Here is a 25,561-nt window from a genome sequence, read left to right as displayed (position 1 = left end):
GTCCGGTGCCATTTGAATATTTTAAGAATAAAAAGATAAAGCTGAAAAAGTCCATCTTCATTTGGCCACTTCCACCATGAGTCCTAAGTTGACTCACCAGTGACGACTGTTCCACCACCCCTCTGCTGCCTGCACTGGACCCACTACCATTGGAGTTGCTGCTCTTCAGGCACCATCTATTCATCTCTGGGCCCACCTCACCGATGAGTCCACCTCACCGATGGGCCAACCTCACCGATGGGCCAACCTCACCGATAGGCCCACCTCACTGATGGGCCCACCTCACCGATTGGCCCACCTCACCGATAGGCCCACCTCACTGATGGGCCCACCTCACTGATGGGTCCATCTCACCGATGGGCCCACCTCACTGATGGCCCACCTCACCGATGGGCCCACCTCACTGATGGGTCCACCTCACCGATGGGCCCACCTCACTGATGGCCCACCTCACCGATGGGCCCACCTCATAGATGGGCCCACCTCACTGACAGGAAGAAGTAAAAGAGAAAGAAAGAAGATAAAAAGAGCTAGGAAAGAAGTTAGGAAGCAGCTGGTCTGGAGCGCATGGGTGCAGGAGCCTGAACGCTGCTTACCTTGTCAGCGCCGCCATCTTGAATGTTCAGGATCAGAGAGACTGTGAGAATTTGCCATCTGCTGAAGGTTTGAAATGAATGTTGGCCTTGACACAGGGAGGGGAAGTTACAGTGACAGTGTCACTGCACTAGACATCTGGAAGCCCAGGTTGACGCTGGGGACTTTGGTTCAAATCCCATCACAGCAGCTGCTGGGGTTTAAACTGTCCTGGGAAAGGGTTGGTGAAGAATTCTGCCCAAAACATCGATTCTCCTGCTCCTCGGATGCTGCCTGAGCTGCTGTGCTTTTCCAGCACCACACTTTATCATCTCTGACTCTCCAGCATCTGCAGTCCTCACAACCTCCTGGGGTCGGAGGTTCAATTAAAGGGAAAAAAAAATCATGTGGAGTCTGGACAGAGCAGGAAGGGACAAACAGTTCCTATTTGAGAATGGGCAGAGAATCAGAGGGCACCAAGCAAAGGGCACCAATTGGCAGAAGGAGCAATGGTAAACTGAGAGTAATTTTGTTCATGAGCAAGTGGTTGGGATTTGGAATGCACTGACTGAGAATGTGACAGAGGTTATATCAACTGGAGCTTTCAAAAGATTGCCTAAGCAACTGAAAGCCAAAGAATGTACAGAGTTAAGGGAAAGCATTGTGAGATGGGCCAAATTATTCTCACAGACAGCCAACACAGACACAATGGGATAAATGGCCCACTCTATTCTACAACCATTAAGTGGGTCCAAAATCTTATGAAGCACATTTTCCAGTTTATTTTAATGAGGGGGAAAGGATAGAACAGAACAGAGAGAAATATAAAATATTTCACAGTGCTGGAAATGCAAAAAGAATAAAAGCCATTTCAAATTAAATCTGCAGCTTGTTGGAAAGATCACTGAGTTGGGCAATCCTTGCTGTCTCGATTCTGATTATGTGCTTTTAGCTCTAACTCAAATCTGACTGATTGTTGTTGGCTGAGTGCCAACAATTCCCAACCTCATATTGAAGTTTCCTTGGGCTGTTTGCTTCTATCTGTGCTGTTCCAGCCTGGGGAACGACCACAACAAACCAGACACCAATTGTGCAACGACAAAAAAAATAAACATAGCAGATTCCAAACAATACCCACTGACCCCCTGGGTGTTGCTGGGATGTGAAAGTATTAATGTGAGGGTTCAAGGATATCATTATTTTGAGAGGCTTAGATAAACTATGATTGTGTTCAGTTCTGTGGTGGATGGGATAGCACTCTCTCACATGTTACTCAGAGGGTTGTGGTTTCAAGTCCCAGACTGACATAATGTGTATAAACAGAGCTGACACGCCCAATATGGTCCTCGGGGAGAGGTGGAGAATTCAAAGTGAAGCTGTCAATGGTGCAATGATTACAATTGGAGATACACCAGATTCCAGAGACAGGGCACTGCTTAAATCTCAAAGATTACAGGGTGGTGGGGGATTACGGAGATGGGATTGGTTATCAAACATGTTACAATTGTGCAAATGATCTGCTCTGAATTCAGAGAGCTGCAGTGTACATCATTTTCAGTTCTGTTCACCAGCTCAGGACCTCTGTTCATTTCACTGAGTCTGGGGGAGCTTCTCAAGCAGGAAATACACCCGATAATGACATCACTCCCCTCATTCCCAACTCCCAACTCCCACCTTACTCCCAACTCCCACCTTACTCCCAAATCCCACCTCACTCCCAACCCCCATCACTCCCAAATTTTCCATCACTCCCAAATCCCACCTCACTCCCAAATTCCACCTCACTCCCAAATCCCACCTTAATCCCAACTCCCAACTCTCACCTCACTCCCACCTCACTCCCAAATCCCACATCACTCCCAAATCCCACATCACTCCGAAATCCTGTCTCACTCCCAAATCCCACCTCACTCCCAAATCCCACATCACTCCAAAATCCTGTCCCACTCCCAAATCCCATCTCACTCCCAAGTCCAACATGACTTTCAACATCCACATCATTCCCAGCACCCACCTGTTTCCCAATTCCAACAATGCTCCCAAATTCCACATCAACTCCCAGTACCGACATCTCTCCCAGCTCTGGCATTACTCCCAACTCCACATCACTGTTAACTCTGACACCTCGACATTGAATTGAGCCCAGGTCTCATTAGCAGCTCACCATTTCAGTTCAGCTCACTGCCAGGTGACTGTCTTGGACTCTGCTGCAGTTTTATGTTCACATTTTCAGAAGAATTTCTCAGAGACGGAGCCTCGATTGGAAATGGAGCAGGAATGAGGGAATTCAGTTCCTTTGAGAGATTGAAGGATTTGGGATTATTCTCCTTAGAGCAAAGTGGGAGGTTTACAAGAAATTTAACTGAGATATTCAAAGTCATGAAGTGTTTGACTGAATAAATAAGAAGCTATTCTCACTTGCAGGAGGGACACAGGTTTGAAGATTGGTAGGAAATTGAGGAAATTTCTTTTGACACAGTGTGTTGTTATGATCTGGAATGCACTGTCTGAAATGGTAGCACAGATTTAAGAATAACTTTCAAAAGGGAATTGGGGGAATACTCAGCAGTGAGAAAATCTGAGGACAGAACTTGGGCCCTCAGAGACTAAGAGGAGAGTCTGTTAAAGTGATGTGTAGGCACATTCAATTTGGTTTGAATTGACTTGATTTGATTATTATTGTCCCATGTCCTGAGATACAGGGAAAAGTACTGTTTTGCATGCTAACCAGACAAATCATACCCTACATAAGTACATCAGGATAATAGAATAGAATGCAGTGTTACAACAACAGAAAAGGTACAGAGAAAGATCAACTCTTTTATATAAGAGATCTATTCAGAAGTCTGATAATAGTGGGGAAGAAGCTGTTCTTAAATCTGTTGTATCTCCTGCCTGATGGAAGAGGGTGGAAGAGAGTCTAACTGGGTTGGAGGGGTCTCTGAAGATGTTGGCTGCTTTCCTGAGGCAGCGGGAATTGTAGATGGAGTCAGTGGATGGGAGGCTAGGCTGTGTTTGTGACTCTGTAGTTTCTTGCAGTCTTGGTAGAGCAGTAGACAAACCATGCTGCGACGCATCCAGATAGGATTCCTTCAACAGTGCATCAGTAAAACTTGGTAACATTCCTTGTGGACATGCTGAATTTCCTTAGCTTGCTGAGGATGGAGAGCCATTGCTGTGCTTTCTGGACTGCTCTGTTCTGGGCTGTCGGAGTCAGTTGGGTCCAAGCTGTATGGTACAGACCGATGACAGGCTGGTAAAGCCAAGTGAAACAAAGAAGGAATGCAGGTTGAGTCCGTGATTAAGAAAGCGAATGCAATGTTGTCACTTATCTCAAGAGGGTTGGAATATAAAAGCACCGTTGTGCTACTGAGACTTTATAAAGCTCTGGTTAGGCCCCATTTGGAGTACTGTGTCCAGTTTTGGTCCCCACACCTCAGGAAGGACATACTGGCACTGGAATGTGTCCAGCGGAGATTCACATGGATGATCCCTGGAATGGTAGGTCTAACATACGATGAACGGCTGAGGATCCTGGGATTGTATTTATTGGAGTTTAGAAGATTAAGGGGAGACTTAATAGAAACTTACAAGATAATACATGGCTTGGAAAGGGTGGACACTAGGAAATTGTTTCCGTTAAGTGAGGAGACTAGGACCCATGGACACAGCCTTAGAATTAGAGGGGGTCGATTCAGAACAGAAATGCGAAGACATTTCTTCAGCCAGAGAGTGGTGGGCCTGTGGAATTCATTGCCGCAGAGTGCAGTGGAGGCCGGGACGCTAAATGTCTTCAAGGCAGAGATTGATAGATTCTTGATGTCACGAGGAATTAAGGGCTAAGGGGAGAATGCTGGTAAGTGGAGTTGAAATGCCCATCAGCCATGATTGAATGGCAGAGTGGACACGATGGGCCGAATGGCCTTACTTCCACTCCTATGTCTTATGGCCTTATGGAATGAGCAGAGATAGCACAGGGATGATGGTGGCCACAAGAAATTGAAGGGCTGCAAGGGAGGATAGGGATTTGAGGAAATGGAGGGGTATCAGAAGGAGAGAAATAGAATGAATGGTATAAAGTGCAGCCAGAGAGAGAGAGAGAACGATGTGAAAGGGAAAGGTAGATTCAGTAATTGCTGAAACACTGTGGGAGCTTCAAACACATTCCATTTGGTTGGAATTTTGGGAAGCACAGTGGCTCAGTGGTTAGCACTGCTACCTCACAGCACCTCCCAGATTCAACTCCAGCCTCAGGCAACTGTCTATGTAGAGGTTGCACATTCTCCCGATGTCTGCATGGGTTTCCTCCCAAAGAGGTACAGGTTCAATGGATTGGCCATACTAAATTACCCATCGTGTCCAGGAATATGTAGGCTGGGTGGATTAGCCATGGTTTATGGGGACAGGGTGGGTCTGTAGGATGATTTTTGGAGGGTCAGCGAAGACTTAACAGGCTGAATCACTTCTATCTGCACTACGACAATTCGATTATTCATTGTAATCGTCCAGAAATGTGAGCTCAGGCTTGTGTCTACGTCTGTCATTCAACAATATTAAAGTAACATGATTAGATTCCCTACAGTATGGAAACATACCACTTGGCCCAACAAGTCCACATTGACCCTCCAAAGAGTAACCCACCCACACCTCTACCCTATATTTACCCCTGACTAATGCACCTAACATGATGGGCAATTTAACATGGCTCATTCACCTGACCTGCACATCTTTGGATTACAGGGGGGAAGACCAGAGCGCCAGAAGGGAACCCACACAGGCAAGGGGAAGAATGTGCAAACTGCATGCAGGCAGTCACCCAAGGCAGGAATTGAACCTGGGACCCTGGTGCTGTGAGGCAGCAGTGCTAACCACTGAGCCACCATGTCACCCATCCTGTGCCATTGTTACATCTTGCCCCAAACATCCACACAATTAAAATCACTCCTAGACAAAAGATTTTCTGAAAATATTTTATTGAGCAAAATTTATCAAATAGATTCAACAAGAGCAGATACAAGCAATCTACACAAACAAGTCCTATTCATTAGAATAACATTTTAAAGCCTTTTATCTCTCACAGGTATGCCGATATACAGATAATATAAACATGTACAGATCAACGGGTCAGCACTGGGTGATACAATGTCTATGTCCTTAATATCATATTTCTTTGATTGCCTTAACATTAAATGCTACATAAAACAGATGTGCCCTAATATTTAAAAGTTAATTTGACTGTAGTAAGCCACCAATGCTCCTTTAACAGGACTTCCAAAACCAAGATCATTTCCATCTAGAAGGACAAGGAGCAGCAGATACATGGGAACACCACCCCCTGCAAGTTCCTCTCCAAGCCCCTCACCGTCCTGACTTGGAAATATATCACTGTTCCTTCAGTGTCAGTGGGTCAGAATCCTGGAATTCCCTTCTTAAGGGGCATTGTGGGTCTACTTACAGCACATGGACTGCAGTGGTTTAAGAAGGCAGCTCATCCCTACCTTCTCAAATGTAACTCGGGATGAACAGTAAATGCTAGCAACCCCACATCTCAAAAATGCTGAAAAGTAGTTGTGTGCAAGTTCATTATTATTTAGGATTTTTTAGATGTAGAACCACCTTGGTAGAATCTTGAGGGTGTTGATGAGGAACTGTTCAGAACTTTGATTAATGTAATCCATACAACACCATAAACCTTATGCCCCGAATAAAATAAGTGTCTTTAAGCTGTAAAAAGAAAAGTGCTCCCTTCTATAACACGTGCAGTCATGAAAGTGACCAGAACTGTCCATCAGCACCACGTTGAATAGAGCAAAGACTAGAACATGGACAAGGAACCAAACCTTACGTCCACCATCTCCTTTAATTCAGTTAATCAGCATCCTGGAGGACCAGGTAGGGATTATTGTCCTCTGAAACAGAAAGAATAATTCACACTGAATGAATTTTCAGAAATCTCCATAACAATTACTCAAACCAGAGCTAGTCTTCAAATCTTGTACTTATCATCAGCAAGACCATCTAACGTCACCTCAAGAGAGTGAATCGTCACCTCAGCCTCTGCCCATTGTCTTGAGTGAGTATCTCTGAACTACACATTCTTCCTTTGTCACTACTAAAGTGCAAAATGGTAAAAACTGTAGATTGAAGATTCAGACCAAACATCTTTATAATGGCATTGTGAGCGTATCTACTGTTAGAATAGACTGTTGCTGATCGAAGGAGGCAACTCTTCACCACCCTCCCTGGGGCAGCTAGGGATGGGTGATAAACGCTGGGTCCAACCAGCAACATCCACATTCCCTGAATAAATAATCAAACAACAATCAGCCCAGCCACTAAGATCAATTTCATTGTTGCTAATGGAACGGTGAAAATAAACATTCTAGCTTAAAGGTTGGACTTCGTGTAAAGCTACTGTCACTTAGTTAACAAGAACAGAGCAGAAATATTATTACATCCCTCTAGATCAGGTAGGTCCTTGAGCCCAGTGTCCTGGCTCAGAGACAGGGACACTACCATTGTGGCACAAGAGCCCTAAGAACAGACCAGGACGTATCTGACCCGAGCATGCAAGTTGCTCATGGTGTTGTCAGTAAATCCACCCTCAGGTGATACCCACCGGCTTCATTTTGTTCACTGTCATCTTCATTTGATTCCTCGTCATTATCCTCCTCATTGGAATCAGCTTCTTCAATTCCATCAATGTCATAATCATTGGAAAGGCCAATTGAGTCCACATCCACTAAACTGAAACCAACATTCCAAGCCTACGAACAGAAGGAAATGATTCCATCAGTCCCCTGGGATGAACGACTTTCGAAGAGATTGGAAATTACTTTGAAATTGTAGAATTGGGACTGGGCCAACCCAATGTTAGTTAGTTTTTTTTAAAGCATCCATAACAAGGTGTGATCCTTAGAAATGTGACAACTGAATGTCGGTACAGACTGTTCCAGACATCCTTCACCCATCTGCTCAGACATGCTGGCACCCACCAGGAAGCCAGGTTCCTAGATCAGCACTGTGCCAAAACACTCCCAGACTGAAGGATGTTTAAACAACAATTTCAAGGGACATGAGGCTTTGACTTTGGTCCTCAACTAATTATTTGCTAAAGTAGCTGAATTCGAACAAATGTTCAACTGCAAGTGTTGGAAAGTGTTACCCAGCCTGTCCGGGAGACTGGGGAGAAAGAGACAAAAAGTGAGGTGCTGAAAAAGCGCAGCAGGTCAGGCAGCATCCAAGGAACAGGAGAATCGACGTTTTGGGCATGAGCCCTTCATCAAGAATTCCCGAAACGTTGACTCTCCTGCTCCTCAGATGCTGCCTGACCGGCTGTGCTTTTCCAGCACCACACTTTTTGACTCTGATCTCCAGCATCTGCAGTTCTCTCTTTCTCCTGGGCTGGGGAGAAAGCGTTCGGAGAGAGTCTGACAACCAGCGGGAAATATGAGATGTATTGGGAACAGGAGTCTTTGGCACTGTGGGAATCTGAGGAAGGAAGCCTGAGGACATGCTGTTTTATAACTATTGGCATTTTTGGTTCAGGCACAGCTGCTCAGTATTGAACTTGGAGGGTTCCAACTCAGATATATCCAACAGCAACACAGAGAGGGAGAGAGAGAAATGAGTGGAAGGAAAGGGGGGCAGGGTGGGATGTAGTAATTGCCGTGGGAAGAGGGTAGTGAGGAGCAGTAATATCACAATGACCAGTGGGCCGAATGGCCTGTGTCTCTGATGTCATTGATGGCAGAGGTGTTGCAGCATTCTTGGAGAGCACTGTTCTTAAAGACACCAAGATGTGAATCAGAATGGATCCTCACCTGACCCCATCCAGTGTCATCGGGTGAAGATGGGATTAGAGCATTGAACTCAATGATCATATTGTACGGCAGAGCAGGTTCAAGGGGCCAAATGGCCTACTCCTACTCCTACCTTCGATGTAAGAGGGTGAGAAGATTCAGCCCTTTATATCATATCGATAATTAACTAATCTCTTCAACTACCTGGCTGTAAATTGCAAAAACAGAAGAAAAATACCTCATCCTCTTCAGTTTGATCATCTTCATCCAAATTTCCATTTGACATTTGCTGATTGGCAAATTGTTCATTATTCATGGTTCCATCATGGGTCACGTCCAATTCGGTTGGTTCAGAGATTGTGTTTTGTTGGTTCAGCCCCTTGTGGCTCTCACTGATCACAGAATCATCTTCAACGTTTGAGCCCAATGGGTCCCCTCCTTGCACAGAGTCAGTGTATGGGAGAAGAGGTTGCTCCGGATTCGAAACACCAGTCTCCGATTCCTGTTCAACCCCAACATCCAGAGCGTTGGGATCAACACTTGGTGTGAAAGGTCCCTCATTACCTGGTAAAAAGGAATCTTCATTATCTGGTAGAAAGGCGTCCTCGTTATCTGGTGCGAACGGTTCCTCATTATCTGGATCTCCAGGGACCTCATAACCCGGCCCACCGTATGGGACATTCTCGTAGGGCATGAAATCAGTATATTCCATACTGCTTGAATCTTCAAATGAAACCTCAGAACTTATGCTGAGAGGTCTAGGATTGCTTAGCACAGAATATTCTTGTGGATCACCTTGTCCCACAATATTATCTTCCTTTATCTTGGAGAGTTCGGAATTGGAATTCCTTGAAAACCCATTATATACAGGTCCATAGTTTGGATACTGAGGGAAGTTTGGATACTGAGGGAGTTTGTTGTAGCTTGGGAAGTAGCCAGGGAATTGGGGATAGATGGGGTAAAATGGACTGACTGGTAGCCTGGGGTATCCAGGCTGAAAAGGATAATAAGGTCTGTATAAAGGTGGATAAAACTGTCCATAATAACGATAGTAATTCTGTAAGTACAAAAAAAAGACACAATATTAACAAATACTCTTGAAGGATATTGTAAAACTAGACTGAGGCGAGAAGACACAATAGAAAGAAAGAAGTAAAATGTCCATATTCAAAACCTCCAAACAGTCCCAAAAATGTTTCACTGAGGTTTCATGACTTGAGAAATAACATTATTAACTTTGGGTGGAGATTAATTCCTCACAAACCAGGAAGTGGGGTGTATCTAGGTTGAAGGACCAGGGCATATGTTGTGGTGAGAAAGCATGAGGACATTTTCTATTCCAGTCTTACCGAAGGCTCCTGCTTCCACAGTGATTGGCTGCCTTCAGCCTGACTCCAGCTTCTGAACTGCTGAAACCTGCATTTCTGGGCCCCAGGACTCAATAAGGTATAATAGCTTCAACTATTAACCTGGGCTTGATGGCAACATCATGGCAAATGGTGGAATTTGAATTTAATAAGGATCTGAAATTAAAAGTTTAATGATGTTGATTGTCAGGTAAAACCCATGTGGTTCATTCATGACCCTTCAGGGTGGAAACTGTCCTCCCTACCCAGTCTGGCCTTACATGTGACTCCAGACCCACAGCAATGTGGATGACTCTTAACTGCCCTCTGGGCAATTAGGGACGGGCAATAAAAACTGGGCCCAGCTAAAACTTCCACATCACTTGACTGGTTAAACAAAAACGTTGATGCTTGAGTTGAGGTAGATATCAATGACTTTATTGATTAGTGAGGAAGACATTACTCCAATCCCTGTTCCTTATAGGGCTTTGTATCTGTCCCATCACAATTAACTACTTCAGAAAATGAACACACAAACCACTCACCTGCCTACTCTATTCCTGTGAGAAAGTGAGGACCACAGATACTGAAAAGTCAGAGTTGAAAAGTGTGGCTCTGGAAAAGCATAGCAGGTCAGGCAGCATCCGAAGAGCAGGAGACTCGACGTTTTGGGCACAAGCCTCATTCCTGATGAAGGGCTTTTGCCCGAAACATCGATTCTCCTGCTCCTCGGATGCTGCCTGACCTGCTGTGCTTTTCCAGCACCACACTCTCAACTCTAATCAATTCCTGTGTCTTTATGAATTGCCTGTGAACACATTTCTGTGAACATTATAGATTTATTGTAAATAACTTGATATTTAAAAAGCAGAATAAAATGGCAGTATGGTAAGAGTAATGGAAAATGAGAATTTACCTCCCGACTGCCACTCTCCAGGTCTCTGGCTTTTCGAAGCTGTGAAAATGAAATGGAGACCAATGTTAGTAACATTGTGAAGTGTACAATGGAACGGTTAGGATTGTCTCAGTAACAGAATAACATCCTCTCATTTTCAGGTTTCCCTGTGGGAATGCCTTTGGGATTTTGGAGAAATTACTAATATTTCTGGTGAGAATCCTCCAGGGTTTCTCCTGTTATCGACTCTTGGGTTATCCTTACTCTGAGGTTGGGTAAGCAGGATTCCGGGTTGCTGACCTCTGTTTTCCTTTCTATCCATAATTCCATCCATAGTTTCCATTTCCATTTCCATCTGGGGTACGTTGACCATTTCCTGAACAATCCTCTACAAGGATTGGCTCTCTCTCTCTTATTCCTGATGAAGGGCTTATGCTCGAAACGTCGAATTCTCTATTCCTGAGATGCTGCCTAACCTGCTGTGCTTTGACCAGCAACACATTTGCAGTCCTGAACCTCCTCAGTCATACGGGCCCCCCACTGATGAGGAAACCCAATGGAATCAGCCTAGCCTTCCCCAGGGTTCGACAACAAAGACTTCCACAAGTCAGTGAAAGTCAGGGTGTGATCAGTTACTATTTCCACATTCTTGTACAGACCTGGGCTGTAGGTCAAGTGTTTTATCAAATCCCTACAGTGTAGATATAGGCCCAACAAGTCCATGCCAACCCTCTAAAAAGTAACCCATAGAGACTCATTCCCCTGCTCTATATTTACCCTATGACTAATGCTCCTAATCTACACGTCTCTGAACACTATGAGCAATTTGGTACAGCCAATCCACCCTATCTTGCACATCTGTGGACTAATGGGGGAAACCAGGGGGAACGTGTAAACTCCATCTAGACAGTTGCCTGAGGTGGGAATTGAACCCGGGTCCCTAGCATTATAAGGCAGCAGTGCTAACCACTGAGCCACCACGCTACTCCTTTTCTGGGGTAGTGACACAGAAAAGCACAAGAAAAATACCACTGGCAAGCCCTTGCTTCACTTTTCTGATTCAGTGAGAAGGCCATCGCTAGTGTTGTTTTGTAATTTCAGAAATAAATTTTATTCCTAACAGTATCTTTATACAGATCCATTGTCACTGAAGTAGTTCGGTTTTGTGCAGTAGCACATGAAGAATAAACGAACACTGGAGTTTGACTTTACCCAACAAACAAACCCAAGACATTCCATACTTGTACAAAATTATATTTACACATATTTCTACCTTGAAGCCAGCTGAGGCCAACTCCCATGTGCTGAGCTGTAATAGACTGGGCACTCTGTCTCTAGGTTCAGCTCGTGTTTACTGATCCAGGGCAGAGAAAGAAAACATGAAAAATTCACCCTGAAACTCTCCTTGAAACACAACAGCATCAACTTTAATGACTGCAAGGAGTTTGCAAACAATCCGGTTTCCTCCCACAATCCAAAGATGTGCAGGTTAGGGTGAATTGGCCATGCTAGGTGCATTCGTCAAAGGGAAATGGGTCTGGGTGGGTTACTTTTCAGAGGATCAGTGTGGACTTGTTGGGCCGAAGGGCCTGTTTCCACACTGTAGAGAATCTAATCTAATCTAGAATGATGATATGTCCAGCATGCTGCCTCTCACTGAGAGACAGACTGTGTGTGACATCAACAGGATGGGTGGAGCTAATGCAACCAGATTGTTAACCCTTTCAGAATCAATGCCTGATACAAAAGTTTCCACTTTATTTTCATGAGCAAACATCTTCTTATTTTGAAAAAAAAGGTGATTACTTACGGGACTGGCCAACGCCACGACCACCAAGCACAAAGTCAAAACCACAGTTTGCATCTTTCTGTGCGGATTTGGATCTGGAAAGCAAGAACTGGGATCATTCGAGATCACGGTGTGAAATGGGAATTGGACAATGGTTCAGAACAGTCACTTCCTCTTTTATTCCGATGACAATAGATTTCCAGGAGGCACTTGATAAGGTTCGCATTAAGAATATTATGGAAAATGAAAGCTCATGATTTCGGGGGTAGGGAGTGAAAGTTGTCTGACTCAGAAAACAGGATGTAGAAATAAATAGGTATTTCTCAGGTTGGCATCTAAAATAAGTCATGCGCTGGAACCTTTAATGTTCTCAGCTTTTATAAATAAATTGAATGAAGGAGCTAAAGATTTATTTGTCAAATTTGCTGATGATACATAGAAACATAAAATAAGAAGAGGAGTAGGCCATTCGGCCCTTTGAGCCTACCCTGCTATTCAATAGGATCATGGTTGATCCATCTACTCCAACCATCTGCTGCAGATTTTCCAAAATATCCTTGAATTTCTTTCACCCCAGACAAGACAACAGGCTGGAAACTCAGCTGTGACGAGGACATAAGGAGGTTGCAAAAGGATATGGATACATTATGGGAGTGGACAAAAAAAACCTGGCAAATGGAATACTGTATGATGTGGGAAAACGTGAAATTATTCATTTTGGAAGGAAGAAGGTAAAAAGCAACACATTATCTAAATAGTGAGAGATTGCAGAGGGATCTTGGTGTCCTAGCAGGTCCAACGAATAACTAGGAAGGTGAATAGAAGGTTCTTATTTATTGTGAGGGGTGGTGAGACTGTGTCTGGGGTCCTGTGTACTGTCACCTGGCTTACAGAAGGATGCCAATGTGTTGCTGGTGATTCAGAGAGGTTTCTCAGGCTCACATCTGACATGAGCAGGTTGTCTGATGTGGCCTTTACAAGGGTAAGAGGCGATGTGACCGAAACATGAACGACCCAGAAGGACCTTGACAGGGTGGATATGGAGGTGGCCTTTCCTCTTGTGGGGGAATCTTGAATTGGGGTCACTGATTAAACATCAGGGGCACCCCTTTGAAATAGAGATGAGAAATTTTCTTTTCCTTTAGAAGGTTGGGCCTTTGGAACTCTTTTCTTGAAAAGTGGTGGCAACAGAATCCTGAATATTTTATGGCAGAGATAGATTTGTGGTTAAGCAAAAGGATGTTGTGAAACTTGAAAAGGTTCAGAAAAGATTTACAAGGATGTTGCCAGGGTTGGAGGATCTGAGCTACAGGGAGAGGCTGAACAGGCTGGGGCTGTTTTCCCTGGAGCATTGGAGGCTGAGGGGTGATCTTATAGAGGTTTATAAAATCATGAGGGGCATGGATAGGATAAATAGACAAAGTCTTTTCCCTGAGGTCGGGGAGTCCAAAACTGGACAGTATAAGTTTAGGGTGAGAGGGGAAAGATATAAAAGAGACCTAAGGGGCAATGTTTTCATGCAGAGGGTGGTGCGTGTATGGAATGAGCTGCCAGTGGATGTGGTGGAGGCTGGTACAGTTACAGCATTTAAAAAGCGTCTGGATGGGTACATGAATAGGAAGGGTTTAGAGGGAAATGGGCCGGGTGCTGGCAGATTGGGTTGGGATATCTAGTTGGTATGGACGGGTTGGACCGAAGGATCTGCTTCCATGCTGTACATCTCTATGACTCTATAAAAGGTTATCAGAAATAGGCGGGAATGTGGGTTTGAGCCTCAGTTTCCAACGCTCTTGTGAAAACATTCGAAGTTTGTCCAACCTCTCCTTCTAGCTAATACACTCCAGTCTGGACCATATCCTGGTAAACCTCTTCTGCACAGTTTCCAAAACCTCCAAATTCTTCCCACAGTGTGGTGACCAGAACTGTACATAATACTCCAACTGTAGTCTAACTCAAGTCTTATAGAACTGCAACATGACTTTCCAATCTTTATACTCAATGTCATGACCAATGAAGGTAAGCATGCTTTACTACCTTATCCAACTGTCTTGTCAGTTTCAGGGAGCTATGGACTCGCACCACAAGATCCCTCTGTATATCAAGGCTCCGAACAGTCCAGCCATTTACTCTACACTCTCCTCTTGCATTTGACCTCCCAAAATGCATCATCCCAGACTTGTCTGGATTAAACTCCATCTGCCAATTCTCCCCCCAACTTTACACTGATCTATATCCTGCTGTATCCTTTGACAGCCTTCCTCACTATCCACAACTCCACCAATGTTCATGTTGTCTGCAAGCTTACTAACCAGACCATCTACATTTTTATCCATGTCATTTAATATTTATTATAAACAACAGGGGTCCCACACTGATCCTTGCCCACCACTGGTCACAGACCTCCAGCCAGTAAAATGTCCCCGTTGCCCTTCTTAAACAAAGCAACAATGTTGGCTATTCCCTAGTCCTTCTCTCCTGTGACTAAAGAGGATACAAAGATCTCCAGAAGGCTCTAGAAATCTCCTCCCTGGCCTCCTTCAGTACCCTGGGATAAATTCCATCTGACTCTGGGGTTTTATCTAATTTAATGTTTTTCAAAACACCCAACACCTCCTCCTTCTTAATATCAATGATTGGATTGAGAGAAATTGATTGGTTGTGGAGATGGACAAGGTTACAGAACCGTGGTGGGCAAATCTGAAGAAATTTGAACTCAAGAACGTTAAATGTGATGCTTTGTGGGAAATCAGAACATCTTCCAAAACATTCCTCTCTCAGTCATCCTGAAGTTTGATGTCTGAGTGGGGTTGGGGGAGAGGAAGCTGGGAGGTGAATAGGAGGATGTGGGGAGTTAGGCAATGATGGGTCACTGAGAAAGAGGTGAGAACGAGAGAGGGTGAGGAGTAGGAGGATGATGATGAGGGATTGGTAATGCAGAGGAATTGGGGAGGGGCAGTGTGGGTTCGGGGGATCTATCACTGTTGGCTCTAGGTGAGTGAGTTCTGTTTTCTGTTTGCTTGTTTTTTCTTTGGCAGTGTAAACAGAACGCTCCCACAGTCTCTCGTTTGATGACAGCTGCCAGGAAACCCACTGTAACAGTGCCAGGACCATGAGCAATCCAAACTTCACATTCTGCCTGTGATTGGCTGGTAAACCACAGCTCAGGACCCTGACAACATGAAAGCAGAGCGGTCAACATGATGTCAGCTTCTTGTGTTCAGTTAAAGTTGTGTCTTTCTAACGTCCCCGGGTTTTAGGAAGGTCACTGCTCAGTCAAAGTGCCTGAGTCTGACACACTGCTCAACTTAAACAGAAGGAAAATTGGAATCATGTTATAACCCATTGCACACGCCCTAAAATTAAATGGATAGAAGATAAAATGTTCTCTTGTAACTTTCTCTTTTCATATCCATATCGCTGCTGAGAGGTGACCTTATAGAGGTTTATAAAATCATGAGGGGCATGGATAGGGTAAATAGACAAAGTCTTTTCCCTGGGCGGGGGAGTCCAGAACTAGAGGGCATAGGTTTAGGGTGAGAGGAGAAAGATATAAAAGAGACCTAAGGGGCAACTTTTTCCCCCAGAGGGTGGTACGTGTATGGAATGAGCTGACAGGGGGACTGGTGGAGGCTGGTATAATTACAGCATTTAAAAGGCATCTGGATGGGATTATGAATAGGAAGAATTTAGAGGGATATGGGCTGAATGCTGGCAAATGGGACTAGATTAGGTTAGGATATCGGGTCAGCATGGATGAGTTGGACCGAAGGGTTGGTTTCCGTGCTGTATATCTCTATGATTCTAATTGCCAAGTGTGTAGCAGTTTGTAACAATGCTGTAAAAATCTTTAACTTCTCAGGTTAATTACGGACAGGATCTTGGGGATTGAGACATCTACTGTCTGATTATATACAATTACTGGATGTATTCTCCCCTCATTCTGGAAATTGTCTCGATCAACTTGTATCCAATCCAGTTGGAGCAATCCTCCTCTCACTGCAGTACTGTGCAGCCTGGGATCAGGGCCTGTTCAACTCAGGAACACCATTCCTATAGGATACAGAGTGCAGATTGAATCAAGCTCTGTCCTGGAAACAAAGGGAGACTCTTGTGACCATGTTGGTGCCTCCCTCAGTGCCCTACATCTCCACCCCACCCCAGTGGGAGGAGAGCTACAACAAGCAGCCAAACTGTGAGGAACATAACCCTCCTGTGGCCTTGAGGATGGATCTCCTGACAGTGGCTGGACCACAGCTAACACTGAGACCCCGTACATTCATTCTATTGACCACAGGGGTCGGGGAGCACCCACTCTACTCTCCTCTACTTCAGGAATGTGACAACAGAGTAGGGGGAGACAGAAGAGGGTACTGGGAGACGGAGGGGAGAATGGGTGTCGGGGTGTATGGTTGGTGGGAAGGTATTACTCCAAAACTCTCAGAGCAGGAGTGTTGCAACTGGACACCTTCACTGTGCCCTCCCCCCACCCCACCCCACCCCATAACTGGGGAAATGGGAGACAGGTTGAGGAATGGTGATGAGGTGGTGGCACTGCGGTTTACTCGCCCACCACCAAACACATTGGAAGGAGGTGTCAAGGTGCCTGATGGAGGGACCCAACATCATCAAAACATAGAGAATAGGAGCAGGAGGAGGCCATTCAGCCCTTCCAGCCTGCTCTGCCATTCCCACTATTTGGGGTTTCATTGACCAACCCATTCCCTCCCTGCCAACATGCCCAACTCAAATTGCCCTAATTAAATACTGAGCTCTGGAGTAGGAATGGGGAGGCTGTGGGATGCTCTGCCTGTGCTGGGTTCAGTGGTTGGCGTCAGCCCTGTCTAATTTGTCACTCTGAATATAAAAGCCACTGAGGTTTCTGCCTGGGAACCAGGTAAACAAATAAACATCCCTTCCACCCTCAGATCGCACAATAACTGTTTTCAGTCTCCGTTCCCTCTGCTTTGCAGAGGGGGGATAGGCATCACCAGGGGTACAACCTTCTGACAGAATGTGCAGGGACACTCTCCCTCCTTCTCAGTACAGCCCCGGGTTTGACCCCAGGGTTCCACGTGGATGTTCTCCATAAGGGTCTTCTCCAGCCCTCCCCTCCCCTCCCTTCCCCAGGCCTGAGGTCTCTCCTGACTCCACAGCACAGGCCTGTCTGGTTGTTACTGAGTTTCTCCTGTTCACCCAGCAGCTTGGTACAATGTGGCATTTGACCAGAAGTGGGGACTGACACAAAGGGGGATAGTCAGGTATTTGGGTAAGGAAGAGCATTAAACAATATGGAGAGACAGCAGAGAAATGGGATCAGTTTAAACAGCTCTGCCTGAAGAGCTAGCACCACCACAAGGTGTTGGGCTGAATGGCCTCCCTCTTTGTGTTGGTAAAGTTTATGTAGAACACGTGTGTAATTTTGAACTGACTCATGCTGTAAGAGAAAAGAAATAAGTTTATGATCAAAACTTACTGATAACGAGTTGCTGTAGGAAATGTCACCATTTCCTCATTTTAATCAATCAGCAACATCACGGGAAAGTGTTAATGAAAGTGACCCACAGGCTGTGAGATAACAGGCCAGGAGCTGAACTCTGAGCCAGCTCTTCCCTTTAGGTGTCAGCCTGGGAATATTCATTTAATATATCTTACTTATTCATCCACAGGATGTAGGTCTCTCTGGTCAGGACATTGCTCATCCCTAATTGCCCAGAGAGCAGTTAAGAGTCAACCGCATTGCTGTGGGTCTGGAGTCACATATAAGCCTGACCAGGATGGTAGTTTCTCCTCCTGAGGGACATTACTGAACCAGATGGGTTTTATCCCTGACAATTGCTTCATAGCCATTATTAAATTTTTATTTCCTTGTTTTTAATCGAATGTAAATTCCACCCTCTGCCTTGGTATGATTCAAACCCATGTTGCCAGAACATTACCTGGGTCTCCATCAATAGGTCCAGCAATAATACCACATGGCCATAACCTCCACTAACATGGGATTACATTTATCTATTCTTGGACACGTCCCCTGTACTGAATCTAATTTTATCAGGTTGCAGTGGTGTGGCAATAATGTCACTACTTGTGGGCTGGCGGGGAGCTAGGTTCAAATGCTCCTGGTGATCTGTTGTGTGATAACATCTTCAAACTGGGAAATTTAAATACCTCAGTCTAATTCCCATTGCACATTGTGGGTGGATGGTGAGTAACAAACGTGCTCATGTTGAGACAGACTAGATTCCGAGGGGTTATCTCAGGGGCTTCCATTTTGCATCCACATGGAATCACCTAGATCCACTGGAGAAACTGGCTGCAGATGCAGCTCAATCCCACACAATCTCCAGATTGTCTCAGTTCAAGAACGCCTTTGCCATAGTGTTCCGTTTCCCTGCAGCACCTTTAACAGTGTTACCCATATCAAGCATTTGTCACACTTCCAAACAAACTGACTGGTGCCCAGCAGTAGGAACATTAAGTAACTGAGTAGGGTCTGAAATCTAGTCATTTCCAGTGACATTCAGTCAGCCTAGCCACAGCAAGGGGGACTAAACACTCTCATGAACAAAGGTTACTTTCTGTGACTGGCTCACTTTCACTGACTTGACAAAACCACCTTAGCTATTAAAGGAATGTTCCCTAAATTAAAGAAAAATAAACAAATAGGGCTCTCTCGGCTCTGCTATCTCATGGGGGATTTTATGTTTGACATTATACAAAGATTCAAATAAATTTGAACAGTTACTGAAACCAAAGCAGTTTTGAGGATATTTAATATCCAGTTTCTCAACTACGCCAGAGTGGAAACTCAACTCCTATCAAAGTCCTTTCTCCAATATCCATTTCTTGTGTGATCTGATTCTCTGATACTGTCTCACTCTTACAGTGGCCCTGTCCTCACTGCTACAACAGACTGCCTTGAGATGACAAGGAAGGTGTTCACCAACAAGAAGATAATGCACTGACAAAATAAAAGGGAAGAAAGCAGCAAATCGGTTAAAATTCTCTCTGGTGCAGAGGGAGGGAGATTCAAGTACAAAATGTGAACATTGCAGAAGGTGGAAATCTGAAATGGGAATGACGGGAATTCTGGATAAACTCAGCATGTCAGGCAGCACTGGTGGAGAAAAAAGCTGAGTTAATGTTCCAGGTCAATGATCTTTAACCTGATATCTAACCCTGAGACTAAACTCCTTCCTACTGTCAGGTCAACAAGATTTATTCAATGTTCAAAATGAGAACAAGTAAAAGTAAAAAAAAGAGAAACTGCACACTGTGTGAAAGGATATTATTGTGTAAACTCTAACCAAAGTGTGCACTGTTAAATAAATCAAATTATTATGCTGTATTCAGCTGAGAATTCCCTTTTAAAATGTTTTAAATAAAAATATTTACTTGTGCATATTGCTCTTGAAAAACATTTCACAAGGAATTAATACATTTGGGTTTACGACTGCTATCCCAAGGGCAGAATTCTTTAGCAAGTTTTTTTTAAATTGCAGCAAGGTGTGTTGAAATTAAAGTAGGCACCTCCCGTTTAAATATCGATGAGCTTCTGGCATTCCCCTTCTGCTGGAGACAGATGAGAACAGGCAGCAAGTTCAGGAATTATGGTGCGATTTGTGATGGTTGTGAAGAATCTATAGAGCCTATTATTACTGCTCAGAGTGCAACAGGTAAATCACAGCAGCTTCTGAACAGAGATGTTAAACACCAGCACTGAGGACAGAACCATCCACCTCAGTAAAACCAGACAGCACTGATAATAACTTCCTGCATTTCCTACAAATGCTCCAGGTGATTTTTAAACTCCCCAGAAGCTTCCTATCATAGCCGAAGTGTCAGTGAATAGATGTCCAAATTACACAATTCCTGATAGTTGACAAGTACATTTCTCTAATTAAGTACAGGAATACTTCCAAATATTTTGAACGTGAACATTTTAGTCTAAACAAACTTTTGTGATGACAAATCCTTTTCCTGAGGGAATCTCCAAAACACAAGTCATTATTGCATAGAAACGTTTTAAAAATTACTTTAGATCAATTTAAATACAAAAGCAATTATTGTTCGTTTTTTCTTACAAAAGATGACAAATGCTTTCAGTTCTTTCTTCGAAGATATAACATCAGTGAACATTTCTCAAACTGTTAAATTGATATTTCAGTAACTCAGTTATTGTACTTGAATAAACGTAACGTGAAGGAGATTAACATATTTCTCTCATTACCTCACCACTTTAGGAAGATGCAGAGATCACTGGAGTCAAATAGGATCTGGCACAAAGTCTGTCTCAGCTGTGAATGGACTAAACCGTGCTGGAGAAGCAAAGTCAGTCTCAGTGTCTGAGCAGCGCTCAGCCTCTGGAAACTTATTCTCCTGGGTTCCAGACCCTGCCCTAATCACAGCCAATCACAGCTTCCAGGATCTGATGAAATGAGGTGTTACCACCACCATTAACCCTCCAGACATTAGTCACTGGGAGGTTGGGGGGGGTGATAGCTTCATTTACCCTCAGTTAATCTTTGCTGACTGTGCACAGGTTCATCAGAATTTCTTAACTCGTGCTTTATCAAAAACCCAAAAACTTCGAACTTAGGAAAGGTGGATGCTGGAGATTTTGAAATAAATGCAAAGAATGTTGGAAAAACTCATCAGGTCTGGCAGCTCCTGTGGAGAGAAAAATAGAGCTAATGTCTCAAATCCAGTGACTTCATCAAAACTGAGAACAAGTCAGGAGAGTGTTTCAAGCCATTCTAGATTTGAAATATTATCTCTGTTTCTCTCTCCACAGATGCTGTTAGACCTACTGAGTTTCTCCAGCAATTTCTGTTTTTATTAATACAGTAAAGATTTGGTCCTGACAATTTGGGGCGGCACGGTGGCACAGTGGTTAGCACTGCTGCCTCACAGCACCAGGGACCTGGGTTCAATTCCCGCCTCAGGTGACTGACTGTGTGGAGTTTGCACGTTCTCCCCGTGTCTGCGTGGGTTTCCTCCGGGTGCTCCAGTTTCCTCCCACAGTCCAAAGATGTGCAGCTCAGGTGAATTGGCCATGCTAAATTGCCCGTAGTGTTAGGTAAGGCGTATATGTAGGGGATGGGTGGGTTGCGCTTCGGCGGGTCGGTGTGGACTTGTTGGGCCGAAGGGCCTGTTTCCGCACTGTAAGTAATCTAATCTAATCTAATTATTCAATATTCTGATCGATCAGTTAGCTTTTGTTGTTGATGTCTTTGGTAAAGATGTCAATGTTGTTGCTTTGAACAAATCATTTACATATTTATTTAACCATTCATGCTCCCGCAGTGTGGGTTTGATTTGCTTTCTCTTCAGTTGCTAATGAATATGGGTTGGCTGTAGGGTCGGGTCTGTGTCATGTAATGGACAATTCCAGAGTAATATCTCCATGTGTTGTTCGTGAAGAACATTCCCATAAGTGTCAGTGCACTCTCCCTGCTCCTTCCTGATCCTTCTCTACACCACAGTGAACACCAGCCAAACCCACAGATTCCATCTGTTGACTGTTTCCAGGGAGTTTGAAGAAATTCCATATTCCTGCTTCTCCTTCCCAGCCTTAGCTCCAAGAAACTGATCACGGACATCATTTCTGTTGGATGGTTCGTTATATCAGTGACATCACCGACACTCGTCCAGTGAGAGGAGAGACATTTTGAAGGTTTCTCTCTATTTTGCTGTCTACTGTTTGTTCCTGGAAGGGGAGAGAATGTTGGTCATTTCTCATCGTGTCCAGGACACAACATTCACTCCACAGCATTGGGTTCAACATTCTCACGTCAGTGAAATTAAACTGGGCAAACTCTCATGAGCTGACAATATTAAACTGTAAATCTCCATTTTTTATCACTGTTCTATTAATGGCATATTGTTAACGATGGAATTAAACATCCCATGGGCCCATAGATAATACAGTATTATAGTAATGAGGGGAGTTGGCAGTGTCACTGGGACATTAATAGAGAACCTTGGTCTAAAGCCCTGGGACATGGGGTCAAATCTCACCATGGCACAGGCCTCCCAGCTGCTAGGACCAGGGAGAAACCGGGAGTCAGGCAATGCAGTGAATCATTGGGAGTGGAGAACAATCAAAGTGCTAGGGGCTGATAGGCCTCAGACAAATCTATGTGTCCTTTATCTATCAATGCAGCTGAGAACAATGGGGAAGCCCATCACCAGTGTTTACTTTGTACAGCCGAGCAAACTTAGAGCTCAGAGAAATGTAGGTGATGGTGTTTCCATGGACCTCCTGCCCTTGTCCTTCTAGACAGAAGTGGTCATGGGTTTGGAAGGTGCTGTCTGAGGATCTTTGGTGAATTTCTGCAGTGCATCTTGTAGACAGCACACTCTGCTGCTACTGAGCGTCGGTGATGGAGGGAGGGGATGTTTGTGGATGTGTCACCAATCAAGTGCCTGCTTTGTCCTGGATGGTGTCAAGTTTCTTGAGTGTTGTTGGAGCTGCCCCCATTCAGGCAAGTGGGGAGTATTCCATCACACTCCTGAGTTGTGTCTTGTTGATATTGGACAGGCTTTGGGGAGTCAGGAGGGGAGTTATTCACTGCAGGATTCCCAGACTCTTGTAGCCGCTGTGTTTATGTGGTGAGTCCAATTCAGTTTCTATTCAATGGTAAACCCCAGGATGCTTGTATTAAGACATTCAGTGATATTAGCATGATTGAATGTCAAGAGGTGATGGTTAGATTGTCTCTTATTGGAGATGGTCATTGTCTGGCATTTGTGTGAGGTGTGAATGTTACTTGCCAGTTGTCAGCTCCAAGCCTGGATATTGTCCAGATCTTGTTGCATTTGAACATGGACTGCTTCAGTGTCCAAGGAGTCATGAATGGTGCTGAACATTGTGCAATCATCAGTGAACATCCTCACCTCTGACCTTACGATGGAGGGAAGGTCATTGATGAAGCAGCTGAAGATGGTTGGGCCTGGGACACTACCCTGAGGAACTCCTGAAGAAATGTCCTGGAGCTGAGATGACTGACCTCCAACAACCACACCCATCTTCCTATGAGCCAGGTATGACTCCAACCAGTTGCATGTTGTCAGGGTCTTTAGCCTTTGCAGTATCCAGTACTGAAAATGTGTTGCTGGAAATGCGCAGCAGGTCAGGCAGCATCCAAGGAGCAGGAGAATCGACGTTTCGGGCATGAGCCCTTCTTCAGGAATCAAGATTCCTGAATTCCTGATTCCTGAAGAAGGGCTCAAGCCTGAAACGTCGAATCTCCTGTTCCTTGGATGCTGCCTGACCTGCTGTGCATTTCCAGCAACACATTTTCAGCTCTGATCTCCAGCATCTGCAGACCTCACTTTCTCCCAGTATCCAGTACCTCCAACTATTTTTTGATGTCACATGGAGTGAATCGAATTGGCTGAAGACTGGTCTCTGTGATGTTGGGGATCACTGGAGGAGGTCGAGATGGATCACCCGCTCGCCACTTCTGGTTGAAGATCGCTGCAAATGCTTCGGCCTTATGTTTCACACTGATGTACTGGGCTCTTCCATCATTGAGGATGGGGATATGTGTGAAGCCTCCAACAGTGAGTTGTTTAATTGGCAACGACCATTTGTAAGTGGATGTGGCAGGACTGTAGAGTTTAGGTCTGATCTGTTGGTTGTGACATCACTTGCTGCAGATGTTTGACATGTGAGTAGTCCTGGTTGGTGACTTCCCCAGATTGACACCTCATTTTCAGGTTTGCCTGTTGCTGCCCCTGGCAAGCCCTCCTACACTCTCCGTTGAACCAGGGTCGATCCCCTGGCTTGATGGTAATGGTGGAATGGGGGATATGCCGGGCCATGAAATTACAGAAAGTGCTGGAGCAGCACCTCATGGATGCTCAGTTTTGAGCTGCTGGATCTGTTTGAAGTCTGTCCCATTTAGCAGGGTGATCATGCCACACAACACGGTGGAGGGTAGTCTCAATGTGAAGGTGGGACTTTGTCTCCAATAGGACTGTGTGGCGGTCACTCTTACTGATACTGTCACAGACAGATACAACTGCAGCCGGCAGGTTGGTAAGGATGAGGTCAGGTATGTTTTTCCCTCTTGTTGGTTCCCTCACCACCTGCCTCAGACCCTGTCTAGTAGCTATGTCCTTTAGGACCTAACGAACTCGGTCAGTAATGCTGAAAATGAGCCAGTCTTGGTAGTGGACACTGAACCCCTCCATCCAGAGTACATCTTGTGCTTTTGCCATCCTCAGTGCTTCCTCAAAGAGCTGTTCAACATGGAGGTGTACTAACTCATCAGTCGAGGGAAGATGGTACATGGTAATCAGCAGGAAGTTTCCTTGCCCATGTCTAACCTGAAGCCATGAGACTTCATAGAGTCCAGAGTCAATGTTGAGGACTCCCAGGGCAACTCCCTCCCGACTGTATCCCACTGCCAGTGGGACAGGAAATATCCAGGGTTGGTGATGGCGTTGTCTGGAACATTGCCTGTAAGGTATGAATTTGTCAGTATAATTATGTTAGGCTGTTGTTTGTCTGGAATGAGTTAATTAATTAATTAATCTAACCGGTGGTGAGCTAGAGGCAGATCAAGCAAACATCTTCCAAATTCTCCCAAGTACATGTGACTTTCAGTTCTGAACTCAGAGAGTGTGTAACATTAAAAGCCCTGAGTTGGGGGTGTGAAAAGCCATAGGTAGTTCCCTAATCCAGTGCCCCCTCTGTGCACAGGACCCCCCCTACAGCTGAACAGAGCTATTGCAAGCTGCTAAGAGCCTTGATGAGAGGTTATGGTCGAGACTGGAACAAAAGGGAAAACAGAGTTGTTTATGTAACTTGGAGGAGGTTGGAAACCTCATTGGGATATTCAAAATGGGCCTCAGCAAAACTATTGACAATTTCGGGGTGTTGTTAACATGGGAGTGGAGATGTAATTTTGAATCTGCTGGGCAATATTTATTCAAATTCCAGAGCTGTGAGACTGTTGAGGGAGGAGGTTGGAGGTAAATAATGGGGGGTTATTATAATGGGTGCAAACAGATTGGGTAAGAATCTGCTCATGTTGTGGAATGGTTTGGAGGCACCAATCAGCAGAGGGACAGGCTCGGCTGCCTGCAGTGTTGGGGTGGATTTACAGAAACAGGCAGAAATCTTTCCACAACGAGACTGTTCATCAGC

At 44.8% G+C, this 25,561-nt stretch overlaps 1 protein-coding gene across 1 annotated transcript; it reads right to left on the bottom strand.

Moving 5' to 3' along the window:
• Positions 1-5,567: 5,567 nt before the first annotated feature.
• LOC132833397 (uncharacterized) lies at positions 5,568-20,696 on the bottom strand. Its single transcript, XM_060851633.1, has 6 exons — positions 20,633-20,696; positions 12,427-12,500; positions 10,638-10,676; positions 8,614-9,432; positions 7,193-7,340; positions 5,568-6,482 (listed from the first exon to the last, which is right to left on the bottom strand). Exons 2-6 carry the CDS (start codon positions 12,478-12,480, stop codon positions 6,442-6,444), a joined length of 1,101 nt encoding a protein of 366 aa, XP_060707616.1. The 5' UTR covers positions 12,481-12,500; positions 20,633-20,696; the 3' UTR covers positions 5,568-6,441.
• Between the last annotated feature and the right edge of the window lie 4,865 nt (positions 20,697-25,561).

The sequence above is a fragment of the Hemiscyllium ocellatum genome, chromosome 36 (assembly GCF_020745735.1).
Source record: "Hemiscyllium ocellatum isolate sHemOce1 chromosome 36, sHemOce1.pat.X.cur, whole genome shotgun sequence".
NCBI classification, from domain to species: Eukaryota; Metazoa; Chordata; class Chondrichthyes; order Orectolobiformes; family Hemiscylliidae; genus Hemiscyllium; species Hemiscyllium ocellatum.
This window is presented reverse-complemented; position numbering and strand designations above follow the sequence as displayed.

Bases quoted from the DNA above. Each gene is read 5' to 3' on its own strand.
- LOC132833397 (XM_060851633.1), bottom strand. From the start codon at position 12,480: ATGCAAACTGTGGTTTTGACTTTGTGCTTGGTGGTCGTGGCGTTGGCC. The intron at 10,677-12,426 runs GTAAGTAATCAC...TCATTTTCACAG, and splicing joins TCGTGGCGTTGGCCAGTCCC to CTTCGAAAAGCCAGAGACCT. The intron at 9,433-10,637 runs GTAAATTCTCAT...TTGTACTTACAG, and splicing joins TGGAGAGTGGCAGTCGGGAG to AATTACTATCGTTATTATGG.